This window comes from Rhinatrema bivittatum, chromosome 3 (genome assembly GCF_901001135.1).
Source record: "Rhinatrema bivittatum chromosome 3, aRhiBiv1.1, whole genome shotgun sequence".
NCBI lineage: Eukaryota > Metazoa > Chordata > Amphibia > Gymnophiona > Rhinatrematidae > Rhinatrema > Rhinatrema bivittatum.
In genome coordinates this window covers 280,734,656-280,750,008 of record NC_042617.1, presented here as the reverse complement: position 1 = coordinate 280,750,008, position 15,353 = coordinate 280,734,656, and the positions used below count along the sequence as shown (strand labels likewise).

General features: G+C 49.3%; 1 protein-coding gene across 2 annotated transcripts in view; it reads right to left on the bottom strand.

The window, feature by feature from the left end:
* RBMS2 (RNA binding motif single stranded interacting protein 2) overlaps nt 1–11,544 on the bottom strand; it is a 99,235-nt gene extending 87,691 nt beyond the window's left edge. For both annotated transcript variants that reach the window (XM_029594822.1, XM_029594823.1), the window contains exon 1: nt 11,348–11,544. In XM_029594822.1, the coding sequence (XP_029450682.1) occupies nt 11,348–11,413 (66 nt within the window). In that variant the 5' untranslated portion in view covers nt 11,414–11,544. The remainder of the gene's footprint in view (nt 1–11,347) is intronic.
* Nucleotides 11,545–15,353: the final 3,809 nt, after the last annotated feature.

The following is a 15,353-nucleotide window of genomic DNA, read 5'->3' as shown; positions in this document are numbered from 1 at the left end:
CTCCAGGCGTGCCCCACAATGAGAATGGGCCAACCCATCCACAGGAAGAGGAAATAGGGGGTCAATTTGCCCTCTTCTACCAAAGATGGTAGAGATCACATCGGACAAATGGGTACTAAACATCATTCGAGAAGGCTACTCTCTGGAGTTCCACAGCATCCTTCGAGACAAATTTATGATGTCACCCTGCCACTCCCACACCAAGAGACTGGCAGTGGAAGCCAGACTACTGAGTCTGAAGGCAATAACTCCGGTTCCCATGCCCCAACAAACTATGGGATGCTATTCCATCTATTTTATCATTCCCAAGAAGGAAGGATCATTCCGACAAATCTTGGATCTCAAGAACGTCAACCATTATCTGTGGATACTACACTTCCACATGGAGACCCTTCGTTCCATCATAATGGCAGTACAACCAGGAGAGTTTCTAACCTCCCTGGACCTCACTGAAGCATACCTTTACATTCCAGTCCATCAACATCACCAGTGTTTTCTATGCTTTGCGATACTGGGTCACCATTACCAGTTCCGAGCACTAACTTTCAGCCTAGCAACCGCCCCCAGAACATTCTCCAAGATTACAGTGCTCATGGCAGCAACACTGAGGAAAGAAGGGATCTTGAAACACCTTTACCTGGATGACTGGCTGATCAGGGCAAAGTCTTCAGAAGAGAGCCAGCAGGTGACCAGCAGAGTCAAGAGCCTACTGCAGGAACTCGGTTGGGTCGTGTACACAGGCAAGAGCAGTCTGCAGCCCTCTCAATCTCTAGAGTACCTGGGGGCCCATTTCGACACCAAACAGAACAAAGTCTTCCTCCCTCCCCCGAGGAGAAAGAAACTGATGGAACAATTAAGAAGATTGATGACCAATGCACACCCCCAGGTATGGGACTATCTTCAAGTCCTCGGCCTCATGGCATCAACCCTGGAGGTCGTCCTGTGGCAAGGGCCCACATGCAACCACTCCAACGCTCTTTACTGTCATGCTGGAACCCACTGTCCACGGACTACTCAATTCGCCTCCAACTACCAGCAGAGGTACTTTCTCAGCTTCAGTGGTGGCTACAGGAAGACCACCTAAGCAGAGGAGTAAACCTATTCCCACCGAACTGGATCTTGCTCACTATGGATGTGAACTTGCAAGGGTGGGAATCCCACTGTCAGGAACTGTCAGCCCAGGGGGAATGGAACATAAACCGCCTGGAAGCTCAAGAAGTCAGACTAGCGTGCCTGCGATTTAGCCACAGACTCCAAGGCAAAGCAATTCGAGTAATGTCGGACAACGCTAAAATGGAAGCTTACATCAACCGCCAGGGAGGAACCAGGCGCCAGCAGGTGTCACTGGAGATAGACCCTCTCATAGCATGGGCAGAGATAAACCTACAATGGATCTCGGCCTTCTACATAGCAGGAAAAGACAATGTCTCAGCAGAGAGAGCCTGGACCCGAGGGAATGGACGCTGTCGACCACAGCCTTCCAACTAATAGTAAATCACTGGGGCCTCCCAGCCATGAATCGACTGGCCACCTCTCTCAGTGCCCAAGTCCCCAGGTTCTTCAGCCGCAGACAAGAGCCACACTCCCAAGGGATCGACGCTCTCATCCAGACGAATACTTACTTTACACCTCCCCCCCATGGCCACTACTGGGCAAGGTCATCTGCAAGATAGAGCATTACAGGGGACTAGTTCTACTAGTGGCCCTGGATTGGCCAAGGCGACCATGGTACGCAGACATGCAAAGATTCCTTGTGGGGAACCCTCTGTGCCTACCTCCACACAGGGACCTGCTCTGGCAGAGCCCGATTCTTCACAAAGATCCATCTCGATTCTCTCTTACGGTCTGGCCCTTGAGAGGACTCACCTGAAGAAGCGTGGTTACTCGAGGGCCGTGATTAACACCCTGCTCCGAGCGCTCAAGTTCTCCACATCCCTGTCATACATACGAATCTGGAGAATATTTGAAGCCTGATGCGAAAACCGCAGGATACTCCCGCAGATGGCCAAGATTCCCATAATTCTGGACTTCCTACAGGACAGTATGAAGAAGGGGTTGTCACTCAACTCCCTCAAGGTCCAAGTAGCTGCACTGTCCTGCTTCAGAGCCAAAGTCGACGGTATCAGACTATCAACTCATCCGGATTTGTCCCACTTCCTGAAAGGGGTTAAACAACTCCGGCCACCCCTAAAGTGGCCAGTGCCCCTATGGAATCTCAATCTAGTATTAGACTTCCTACGCACGGTCCGTCACTACGCCTCTTAACATTGAAGACAGTATTCCTGGTGGCAATATATCAGCTCGTCGCATCTCCGAACTACAGGCACTATCCTGTCAGGAACCATTCCTTAGATTCACTCCTGGAACCATACAGCTGCGCACTGTCCCCTCCTTCCTACCAAAAGTGGTCTCTGAGATTCATTTGAACCAGGCCATCTCCCTGCCATCTCCAGATAAACATAAGGACTCTGAAGACGCACGCCTTCTTCGCCACCTCAATGTTGGCAGACTCCTGGTGTGATACCTGGAAGGATCTGAACCAGTTCACAAAATGGATCGCTTGTTCGTTCTTCACAGTGGGAAGAAGCAAGGAGAAGCAGCCTCAAGGGCGACCATAGCCCGCTGGATCAAAGTAGTAATCAAGGCAGCCTACATAGAGGCAGGAAAGCCCTTACCACTACAGGGCCCAGGCAGTCGCTTGGGCAGAAACCAAGCTGCTATCGCCTGCCGAGATCTATCTGGCAGCGACATGGTCCTCCATGCACATCTTCTCCAGGTTCTACTGCCTTGATGTTCAGGCCCAAGAAGACGCAGCCTTCGCAAGGGCAGTATTAAGTGGGCCACTGGCAGCCTCCCGCCCTGTCAGGGAGTAGCTTTTGTACATCCCACTGGTCCTGAGTCCTTCTGGCTACACTCTAGGAAATGGAGAAATTACTTACCTTTATAATTTCGTTTTCCTTAGTGTAGACAGATGGACTCAGCATCCCGCTCATGGCTGCCCCAGAGAAAGAGAACCTCGGAAAGCGAACCTCAAGACTAAGCAAATACGGGTAAGCCAATGCCTATCCTTAGGCTCAAGACACCCACAGTTTGTCCGGTGTCAGCATTAATTGGTTGAGTGCACTGGCGGTCTCCAGTTCTGGAAATCAGTTCAATCAAGTTTAATCAAGATAATTAAGCAAAGATATATCCACAATGGCTTTTCAAAGAGAATTCTGAAGAGCTGAGGTTACTGCAGGGGTATATCTAGAGTGACGTCAGCTTTGAAATCTGACTCAGTCTCCCATCTGCTAGCAGAAGAGCACATAACCCACTGGTCCTGACTCCATCTGTCTACACAAAGGAAAACGAAATTATCAGGTAAGTAATTTCTCCAATAAGCTGGGTCCACAGTGTCTTAAAATGGAGATAACTACACCTTAGAAGCATGGGGTAAGGGAGCTCAGGAAGCACTCCCACCTCTTTCCTGGCTTGCCCTGCCATAGCCATCAATGCCACCTGGCAGGTGGGATATTTTTGCTGATTCCCATGTATTCAATCAAGTGTTGCTTTCTTCTCATAGTTGATATGCAGTCTCTGAGCTAACTCCTTCTTAATAGATGTCTTATCGCACCCTAAATCTATCAGGGCTTGCATGGGCTAGTTGTTTAGTTCAACTGAGATCACAAAGTTTGAAAGTCCTCTACATGGACCAGCCACCAAGTTACAGTTTTGCAATTTCGCAAAAGCATGCACCCGCTCGCACTCCCACTCTTCATTCTCACGCTGGGGACAGTCCTTGATAACATAACTTTCGCTCTACAAGGAAGCATGCCTGCAGGCCTTGCTCCACTTTTGTCTTCAACAGTTCCTACAAAGGGTTCGTCGTTCCCTTCCTTTGGCTGACTGTGCGGTCCCTTGTACTGTTTTTGTAGCTTATGCTCCCATTCCAGGGCCTCAAGCCACAGGCAATCCTCGATAGTTTGGTCTTCTGCTGCATAGTAGGAGCATGCCCATGGGGCTTCCTCTGCCTTAACTTTATCCCTTTCTACAAAGGGTTCTTTCTTTTCTTCTTTGTCATGGGGCAGCACTCTTCTTCATGTCCATTCCTAGCACAAACTAAGGAAAAGGTTTTCAGACCCTTGCTACTTAGGTGGATAGGTACCTCAGAGATTCCTTATTTCCTCCGACTCCGCGGTCGACCCTGCTTTGAAGGCCCTCCCTTGTCAATGTATGCTATAGCTTCTAGTGCTGGCCAAGTTACAGGATGATGTCCACGGTATCACTTTCTTGGTATCAGCAATCTCTGACCAAATGCTTTCTCCTTCCACATTTGAAGCAAGCTAAGGAGCCTGGTGGCTGTGCCCTGGGTACGGAGGTAGAACTGCCCTGCTCCAGAGACAGTTGTTAAGAGTCCTGTACTTTCACTGCCCATGACAGAGATCCTGTCCAGGTTGTCTTTCAAGCCTCTGCACGCATTCTGGCATCAGTTAAACCTAACGGAAGGCGTCCGCCATTTCCAACACTTTCTCCACGGTAAGCCCTGGGTGCTGGCACACCCAATTCTGCATTGACTGGCCCAACTTGTCCAGGAACTGCTCCAGGAGGTCCTGATTGGCCTCAAGGTGGGCAGTCTTCGCCTCTGGCTGTAAACCATCCAGCAACTTTTAGTTGATGGAAATGGATGCATGGAGATTACCCACATTGTATGGTACTCCTTCAAAACTGTTGCAGATACGTTTCCATTATGTAACCCGCTCTTCCCAGGACAGCGGTTTTGACATTGAAATAACTGGCTCTCTCATCAGGGTTGCAGGATTTACCGGTAAGTAAATTTGCTAGATACATGGTCCAAGTAGCTTCTGGCTAGTCAGTTATACAGGCAGCTCTTTCTAAATGTTTTAAGAATACATTAGAGTCTTCAGCCTTCATTTTAAACACTGGAGGTACTGGGGTTGTATGTGTTGTGGCAGCTTTTATTGCTTGGGCTACCTGTGTCAGCGCCCCGTGCTACTGGTTTACCACTCCCAGCTGCTGGCTATATTGTTAACAGGATTTGAACCTATTTCAGGATCCACTGCTGCCATTCCTCAAGGGCCTGTGGTAACCACTCCATATTAGCTTATTGGACTCCGGTAACAGGGTTTTCTTGGGAGGCTCTGGCCTGCTCTGGACCACACAGAAATTAAATTTTCTCTCAGGAACAACCAACAAACACAACCCCCCCCCCACCCCACCCCCCCAAAAAAAAAGCACCTGCCTGTTCTGCTCTGACTCACTATATGCATATCCCTCTCTCCAGAAGCCTGTTATGAAAAACTCTAGACCACTGCTGCAGCAAGGCCCTGGGAAAAGGAACAAAACATCCCCCCCTCTCCCCTTAATTTTTCTCTTTTTGGTGTGATTCTCTGTTTATGCCAAGTTTAGCACCGACATCATATGTGGCACCCTGTGCGGTCTTTGGTTTACCAGAGGAGAAATTCAGTCTGGACTCTTGTCTATCCCTTTTCAATTCTTTATTAAGCAAATAATAAAAAAAAACAAAAAACCCCACAAGTCCACTTTCTTCAGCAGTGCTAGATACAGAAAATCAGCAGTTTACACTCCTAAGTCATTTCGCAAAGTTCCTTGCCTTCTCCCTGTCTCCTCTGAGGGCTCTCTTCCAGGCCTGGCTAGGTTTACTCCTATTCTAGAGACCTCAACCCAGGACCAGGATTCTCGGCTCTAGTAGGTTTAAGGTAGACCAGGCCGGATCTCTGGAGCTGGTCTGGGGTTTCTCCCGTCTACCCCCTCATTGTCTCCTATCCCATGACTTTTTAATTTCCTCAGAAGTTTCTCATGAGGGACTTTGTGAAACGCTTTCTGGAAATCCAGCTACACTGGATCACCTGGCTCACCTTTATCCACATGTTTATTTACACCTTCCAAAAAAAAAAAAAAGTAGCAGATTGCTAAGGCAAGACTTCCCTTGGCTAAATCCATGTTGGCTTTGTCCTATTAAAGTATGTTCAGTAATTTTGTTCTTTATAATATTTTCTACCATTTTGCCCAGCACTGAAGTCAGGCTCTCTGGTCTGTAGTTTCCTCGATCACCCTGGTCCACTCTTCGTAAAACTGCGACAGACGGCCTTCCACCACCATCATCTCAAGAGAGTGGACCAGCCTGACTTTCACTGTGAATCCTCACCGCCGCTGGCCCCCTGGTTGGAGCCCCCTCAGGGAAGCCTATAGGCGCCTCGGAAGGACTGCTGCCTGCCAGAACCCTCCAAAGACGGCGCAGAACCCTTACTGGGACAAAAACTGCCGCAACTCCCGAAACCAAGAGCAAGGTGGAAAAGACTTCCTGACTGTCATCTTATCCTCTGGCAACTTATTCCCTTTAGACTACCCCAAAATCTTCATCAATTGTTTCAGGTCCTCCCTGAACAACAAATTTTCCCTCCTTTTAGCTGCCACCACCCACTCTGGGAGAGCTTTCCACAAAAAAAAAACCCCACATTTCCTGACGTTTCTCCTCATTCTACTCCCTTGGAGCCTCATGTCATGACTCATTATTCTACAACATCCTTTCCACTGGTTTACTTCTTGTGGATTGACACCTTTCAGATATCTGAATGGTCTCTGTCATATCTCTGCTAACCCCTCTCACCTCTCCGCTACGTCTACATATTTAGATTTATGTAGCCCCCATCTCACAGGGCTTCTGAAGCTAACCTTGCACCATTTTGGTAGACCTCCTCCATTCCGTCTCTAACCTTCCACAACTGGAAAGAGTACTCCAAATGAGGTCTCATTAATGAGCTCCACAGCAGCATTATCGCCTCTTCTTTTCTACTAGTTAAACCTCTCTCTGTCATGCCCCCTGGCATCCTTCCAGCATTGGCCGCCCTACTTCTCACACTGTTTCCCTACCTGGGATATATATCACCCCCAGGTCTCTTTCCTGCTTCGTGGATATCGGCATCTCACTTCCTTCCCATGTACCTGATCTCTGGGATTTCTGTGCCCAAAAATGCACAGCGCTGCATTTGTCATTATTAAAAATGAGTTGCCAAGCAGATGACCACTTCTCAAGCTTCTTTAAATCATTTCTCATTCCCTTCGCTCCCTCGGGCATGCCCATTATATTGCAGATCTTTGCATTATCCACAAAAAAAAAAAAAAAAAAAAAACAACTTTTTTCCTCCTAACCCTTCCTCAATAATCGCTGACAAAGATATTGAACGGGACCCGGTCCCCGGGAGCTGATCCCTGAGTCACGCCACTGATCTTTCTCTCCTCGAAGTGACTTCCATTCACCACCATCCTCTGTCCCTCAACCAGTTTCAAATCCAGTCCAATACCTTGGGCCTGACCCCCAGGCTGCTCAATGTATTTACTGGTGAGCCTTCTGTGCGGGCCAGTATCAAAAAGCTTTGCTGAAATCCAAGTAAACCACATCCAGTGCATACCCTTGCTCCAGTCCTCTAGGTCCAGTGGTCCCCAACCCTGTCCTGGGGGCCCACCAGCCAGTTGGGTTTTCAAGATATCCACAATGAATATGCATGAGAGAAAATTTGCATGCACTGCCTCCATAACATGCAAATTTTCTCTCATGCATATTCATTGTGGATATCCTGAAAACCTGACTGGCTGGTGGGCCCCCAGGACAGAGTTGGGGACCACTGCTCTAGTCACCCAATGAAAGAAACTGCCTGACACGATCTTCCTCTGCTAAACCCAGGCTGCCTCGGATTCTGCAACTTACTGGATTCAAGATCCTTCCCCTATCCTTTCCTTCAGAAGACTCTCCATTAATTGTCCCACCAGTGAAGTCAGACTAACCGGCCTGTAATTTCCAACCTCCTCCCTTATCACCACTTTTCACCACTTTTCTAAGGAGGGACAAATGCTCTTCACCACTCCCATGGAACCACATCTTATCTTCAAAGATTTACTGAACAGGTCCTTGGTGGATTCTCCAGAACTTCTCTGAGCTCCCTTAATATCCTAGAGGTATAGGGGTGGTGGCCAACTCCAGTCCTGGAGAGCCTCCACTGTATGCAGCTCTCTCTCTCATGCATATTCACTGTGGATCTCCTGAAAACCTGGCCTGTTTGTGGCTCTCCAGGGCCAGAGTTGGCCACCCCTGGCCTAGAGTGTATTCCACCCGGTCCCTTGGTTGTGCTCACCTTGTTTCTAGTTGCGGACAAACACCCTCTTCTGTAAATGGCATAGCCCCTTCCCACCAAGCAGCGGTCCCTTCTCCAAACCCTTCTTCAGTGAACACCAAAGGATTTGTTTGGTATTTTTGTTTTTTTCCTTGTCCCTCCTCTTAATCTTACAATCCCACCTCCAAACTTCCTCCTTTTACTGATGTACCTGAAAAAAAAAAAAAGTTTTGTCACCCCTTTAGCTACTTCTCCTTCCGCTGGGTGCCGTTGGCTTCCTGCCTACATCCACCCCCCCTTTCAGCTTATCTTTACGTTATTTTCTGTGACCTTCTTTCCGAGAACCCTTCTGAATGCTAAACCTTTTGCCCTTACTTTCTCAGCAACCTGTTTTGTAAACCAAAATTGGTCTCTTGATATTCTTATTTACTCTCTTAACCTAAAAGGTTTGTGGCCTTTTCTGCAGCTCCTTGTAACTCAGCCCTCCACTTCCCTGAGATCCTTCCCCCCCACCCCTTCAGCGCCTCCCTTAGGTACTTTCCCATCGTACTAGTCGCTACTTTTTAAATCTAGGACTTAAAAGACTTTTGAACCATCTATCATACCCTTGACAGATACATTGTATCAAACCATAGCATCCGATGATCACTGACCCTCGAGTGGGCACCTGTTCCAACACTGGAAACGCTTTCTCAGTCTGTAAAAAATCAGGTCCAGTATTGCCTCTTTCCCCAGTGGATTCCATTACCATCTGTCTGAAGGGAACCCCTCGAAGGGAACACTGTTTCTTTCCGACTGATTCTGCAAAAGGGGATACTCCATGCAGGGCCTGTTTTAGGCTTAACTGGCCATCCCCCTGCAAAAACTGAAATGGGCAGGCCCCATCCTGCCACTTTGGCAGTGGCAACTCCCACACAATGTCTCTTATCACAGCCTCCCCCTTTCTCTCTCTCACTCTCTACCCTGCAAGTCCTTCTCTCTTCTCCCCCTACCCTGAGACCCCCTTCTGTCTTTTTCCCTGCCCACGCGATATGGAAGGGTTTTGGAGAAGGGAGCGCTGACATGGCAGCATCCCCCCTTGTGCATGGCACCCTATATCCAATGGCATAGATCACACACCACAAAAGCCAGCCCCGGTTCCGATCCACCTCCAACAGGTTACAGACTCCCACCAACACCTTCTCCGCCTTTTGGATGTCCTCGACCAAAACTCTATTCTGCTTTTCCACCTATGTCAGGGGGCTGCAGAGCACACTGTGCCATCACTCCTCTTCAAGACAGCTCACACACAAACACCTTCAATTCATTTAACCTTATGCTTTCTTAACTGTGACACCTTTCATTGTTCAGTTTAAGCAGAGGATAAGGAACAGCGGCAATAATATTGTCAGTTTCATGGGAAGGACAAAAAGTATAGTCCCAGCGCTATTTTCCATTTAAAAAGGTGTGATTATTAGGTGACCTCACAGCGCATGTATGATATCAACCTGCCTCAGGAATCAGTCACATGGCACACGCATGCAGACTGCTTATCCTAGCAACTGACAACACAGCACATGCTCTTCATATGCCTCGGAAAAATGGGAACATGGCACACTTCAGGGAATCAGCAACAGGGCACACGTGTGAACTGCATTGACACTCACTAGCTTTAGAGATTGGATGGGTGGAGGGCTTTCCCCCCTGGCAGTGCACTGCTCAAACGCTTTGGCTTAACATGGCATCCATGCCACAAAACGCTTGGACATAAAACTTAGAGCCGCTTTTGCTTTGGAGGTTTCACACAAAGAAGAGTTGGGCGCTGGAAGATCCCCTTATGATAATAATTCATTGCTACACTTTACTATGCTATGTTTGACCCGTGGGTACAGCACCCTCACTCCCTCCATTACAAGCATGCCACACCTACCACTGCCAGCAAATGCATCATCTAGGCTTCTGGTCACTAAAATTAAAAGGCATGAGAGTCCTGGCTCAGAATTATGATTGGGTATTATCTACCTTAACTACAACAAAACATACAGGCAAGCATCTCCTCTGGCCTTTTCGGTGTCGTCCCCCCCTGCATTTTGGTAGAGAGTGTCCAGCAAACCCCAGCGCAGAGCTGGATGAAACCCAGGAGGTTCTGTCTGTCAGTCAAGACTACCAGTTTCTTACCATGGCTCCAGGAAAGACTCTTGTGAAACGTTTCTAAGGAGCCAGGGTCTTGTGTACATCTCCTCTCTCTCTGACACCAGCCTGCACATGAATGTCTCTTTTGTCCATCCCAAACCACATTCGTGGAAAAACAAAATCAGAATCTTTAGCCTTGCCTATCAAAAATCTCTTCCAGGAAAGACTTGGCAAGCGTGAAAAGAGGAGAATGCACTAACCGCAGGATTCTGCAGCCTCCTAAGAGCACTGGGAGCAAGGAAGAGCAGCATCCTGCTGGAATGGATCACGGGACCCGGCCAACGTCACCCCCTCCCCGCACCGCAGCACCAACACGGGGACCACGAGACGGGATGCGGCGGCGGCGGCGGCGGACTTCTGCCGCGCGAGCGAGACGGGCCATGTCAGGAAAAGCTCCCGAAGCCGGCGAGGCGGCGGCGGCGCCTCTCTGCCAAGCCCTTTCCCACAGCCACCGCGGCTCCTCCACAACATGACACTTCACCCGTTTCCGGTGCATGTACGGTTACCAAATCCCTCCGGCAAGAGACGGGCTCCGCCGCCTGCAGGGATACCCAGCAAGGATTTCCCACGGCCCCTCACCGCCAACAGCAGAAATACATTAAAAAGAAAGAAAGAAGAAGAAAAAAAAAAAAGGCAGGACAATTGCTCCTTTCAAATCGCAGCACTGACATTCTCTCCCCCCAACGTGGGTTAACTTTTGCTAGTTCCAGATAACTATTCTTTCTCTCCGTATGATTCAGGGAGTGGGTGAGAACTTTACCCTGCAGGGACAGCAGAACTTGATTTAAAAACAAAACAAAAAAAAAAGGGTATCCCCAGTCCAGGGCTCTTTATGGGTAGAGGTAGGTATAGAGAGAATCACAGACCCAGCAACCACACGCACACAAGGGTGAATCTGACACCCACTGCCTGCTTCCGAAGGCAGACCTTAATTCCAAGGGCATCACAGCAGGCGGGCAAGGGGGCAGGAGCAAGCTTGGCACCGCAGGGTGGAAGGGGGGGGGGGAGGGAGAGGGAGGAGGAGGGGGTGGGTGCAGGGCGCTTACCTTTTTGCTGCTCTTGGCGTAGCTGAAGGAGGCGAGTCCTGCCCTTGGTGTCACCGACAGCAGCATTTTTCGCTGGAGCGCAGAGAGGAGCTGGGAGAGGGACAGCCAGGCTGCTGCTGACGTCAGCCGGGGAGGGGGAGGGGAAAGCAGCTTGGAATTCAGGGCCAGGGCGGCAACGAGTTCCCCCGGGGTCCTAGTGCCGGTGATCCCCCTGCCAGCGCAACGGGAGGAGGGCCGAGCTGTTGCCTCAGATAAAGGCATTCAAAGACGCGCCGCGGGCGCGCGCGCGCACACAGACACACACACACTCTCTCTCTCTCTCTCTCATGCACCCTTTAAGGTTGCCAGCTGGCTCCATGGTTTCTAGACAGGGTGATCCTGTCCTGGTTTTACTCTCACTATATCTACAGACTTGTCTCATTTCTGAGCGGACCTGATGAAGGAGTTTAACTTTGAAAGCCACACACAAAACAATAGCTAATGCAGTTAGAAAGCCATCACCCACAACTTCTTTGTTGACCTTTATTTACACATGCCCGAGGGCAGTAATGCAGCAACCCCACCACTTTATTTCTCTTATCAAAAGCAGGAACTACATATTTAGGCATGCAACGGGACAAAAATCGGCTTGCCCCGACGACCTGTAATCTGCTCATATTCCCAAAGATTCTGAGCCAAGAAAAGCTGTCATTGAAGCAGAGGGTAAACTGTCAATGCTTGTCAGGTTAGGTTTTCAAATCTTTTCTGTAGTGCCCCAGTTAAGACCCCTGAATCTCTGGAAGCAGTGTCCTCCAGTTTCCTGGCAAGAGTTAGCAAATTCTGTGGCAGATTTTTCAAGATTCGGCTGCAATTAGGTGGTAAATTTGTATGATTTTGCATATATCTGCTTATTAAAAATATAATTCCTTGTATATAGGAACTTGCAATCAGCTAATCTAAGAGAAATACAATTTAAAATTATTCATAGGATGAATCTAACAAGGGAAAAAGGAGCCCTAATGCAATTATGAGATACTAATTTAAGCTTGAAATGTAAACATCAGAGCTGTAGTCTTTGTCACATGTTTACAGAATGCCATAGACTGCAGGATTATTGGAGCCATATGTTTGTTAAATTAGAAAAATTATTGGAAAAAGAAATTACATGGACTGGTAAAATGATTTATTTACATGATTTTGTTAGAGATTTACAATTAGCTGCAAGAAGCACCAGGTATCTAAGTGTGGCCCTTACCTTGGCCAAAAAAGATTATCTTATCTGGCTGGAATACTGATGAGCCACCATTATATAAAGCATGGAAAGCTGAAATGCAGGCTCATGCAGTGCTAGAATTAAATAAACAAAGAGAGCTACAAGGTTGTCAAACACTAATGAAACAGAAAGCATATTTTAATTTTTGTAATGGAGTCACAGAAATGTCGCAATCAGACGTCTGGTATGGGTGGGTTATGTATGTATGGTGCTGTGTGAGTATAACTGTGTGAGTTGGTGTGTAAATGGTTAAAAATCAACAAAAGGTGAAAAATTGTGAGTTAGACCTACCTTATGATTGTTTTACTTAGTTACCTGTTACAGTGTATATTGTTACATAAAATGCAATTTCTTTTTTTACTATTCAAAAAATAAAATCAGTTTCTGATATTTATGTGTCTATTTAACTTATTTGTATCTGTTTTGGGGAATGGGATCTTAGTGATGGCACTGGGAAGGGATATGGAGATGGGGAGAGAGGCTTTCAGAGGACGATGACAGTGAAGGAATTTGTTACGTGTGCCATCCGCGGCAGACCCACGGCACGGCCCCCTCACCTTTCCACAGGGACTCCAGCCTCTGGTTCCTCCTCGCTGGCAGCAGTGGGCCGCCAGCTCCGTCCTCGGGCCTCCCCTGGTGCCTCCGGCTCTGCCACAGTCCCCAGTGTTCCCAGTCCTGCTGCCACTGCTCGTCTGGCCTCTCCGCGTGGCCCACGGAGAGACGCTGCTACTCGCACCGCGACCCTCCCTAGGCGCGTGCTCACACATTGCTGATCCTTAAGTAGGGACTGCGGCAGGAACCTAGCCGCAGCCCCGGATGATGACGTCAACCTATCCATAATCTTTAAACTCAGGCTCCACTCCCTAACGTGCCTTTGCAGCAGGTCTCCTTGCTGGCCGAGGACTCATTGCTTCTTAGAGATTCATCTCATCCCTACGTTCCTGTTCCTCATTGTTCCTGGTTCCTGTCTCTTTGTTCCTGCCCTGCTTATGCTTTGGATTGACTAGACGGACTTTGACTTTGCTTTGCCCGAAGTTGCCATTGACCCAGACCCAGACCTCTGCTTCGCCCGACTACGCTACAGCCTATCTCCAGACCCAGACCTCTGCTTCACCCGACTACGCATTACCCATCTCCAGACCCAGACCTCCGCTTTGTCTGACTACGTATTGCCTATCTCCAGACCCAGACTTTTGCTTCGTCCGACTACGCTATTGATTATCTCCATGATCAGACCTCAGCTTTGCTTGACTACGCTCTTGACTATCTCCGTGATCAGACCTCTGCCTTGCTTGACTACGCTCTTGACTATCTCCGAGATCAGACCTCAGCCTTGCCTGCCACTGCCTTTGGATTGCCGCCAGCCCTGACTCAAGCCAACCATTGGACGCCTCTTCAGCTTACTCCCTGGACGTGGTTTCTTCAGGCTTCGGCCCACCTTTGCTCGAGCGCCCCCTGTCTGCCTTCATTCCATTGGGGCCTGAGTTTCCAGGATATTATCCAGTTTGGAGTAAGACAGTACCATCTCTCGCCCGCTGTCTCTGGGCTGAACCAACTTCTCCTGCAACTATACACAGAGGCCCACCTAAGGCCTGCTGGCCCCGGCACCCAAAGGCTCAACCTGCAGGGAACGAGGGCTGGTATAGGTGAAGCTCCAGTAGCCTCTGCCTATCAGCCCACTCCACCTGCCGATGGTGGGGACTCGTAGGTCCTTACCTACGGGTTGTATCAACCCCACCTCGGCCCAAGGGTCCACCTCCGACGCAACAGAATTTCAAGCAGGAAGGGTAGAAGATGGAGGGAACAGAGGCACAGAAGGAGGAGAAGATACAGGGAATCAGAGAGCAGCGGCGAAGAGTGTCAGAGAGGTAAAAGGGATCAAGGAGGGGAAAGGAAGAAAGAGGGGACCCTGGACTGGGGAAAGGGAGGGAAGAATGATTCATTCACAGCTCTCCTCTCAACACTGATCCCTTCATTCACATGCCTCTGATCCCCTCGCTCGCCCTCTCTCTGCACCCCTTCCTCCAATTCCCTCACTCACTTCCCATTGCTTTTCTAATCCCCTCACTCACACACCCTACAGCAGCCTCAGATTCCTTCTCACTCTCTTGCCCCTTCACTCACTCTCCTCCTCCTCCTTTTCCCTCTGACCCCTTCCCTCATCCCTTCCCGCTTTCTGATCCCCTGGCATGCTTTGAATTACATTGGGCGCCTTCAGTGCTTCATGGTTCAAAATGTGGCCGTTGACTGGCAGCAAAAGGGGTGGGTGGGGAAGACACAGCTTGATGTGCTGCACTGCAGCAGGGGGAGAGACACAGGGCCGCTGCCATGGTTGCAGCTCCTATTGGCCGACGCTTCAGCCTCCGTCTCCTGCGGTGCTTCCATGGTGGCATGGTGGATTCCGTGGGAAGATCCGGATTCTGCCACCCTTCCTATGGCCATGGAATCACGGGAGACCAGCGGATCTGCCCCCAGCCCCTTTTCCATAACCCCTGATCTCTGTATTGCGACACCCCTCCCCTTTTATACCCATCTCTTCTTTCCTTTACCCCACCTTCAGCCTCTCACCTGTTTCATACACCCCAATCACAACTTTCATCTCCTCTTTTCATTAGTCCCCCTACCTCCATCCACTTTAACCAAAAAAACTCCCATCCTCCCCCTCACCCTGCTGGCACTGATCATGCAAAAGAAGCCAGTGGCAACAGGTCAGGCTGCGTCCTCCTTCTGCCTCCACTGCCCAAGCCCGGCTCC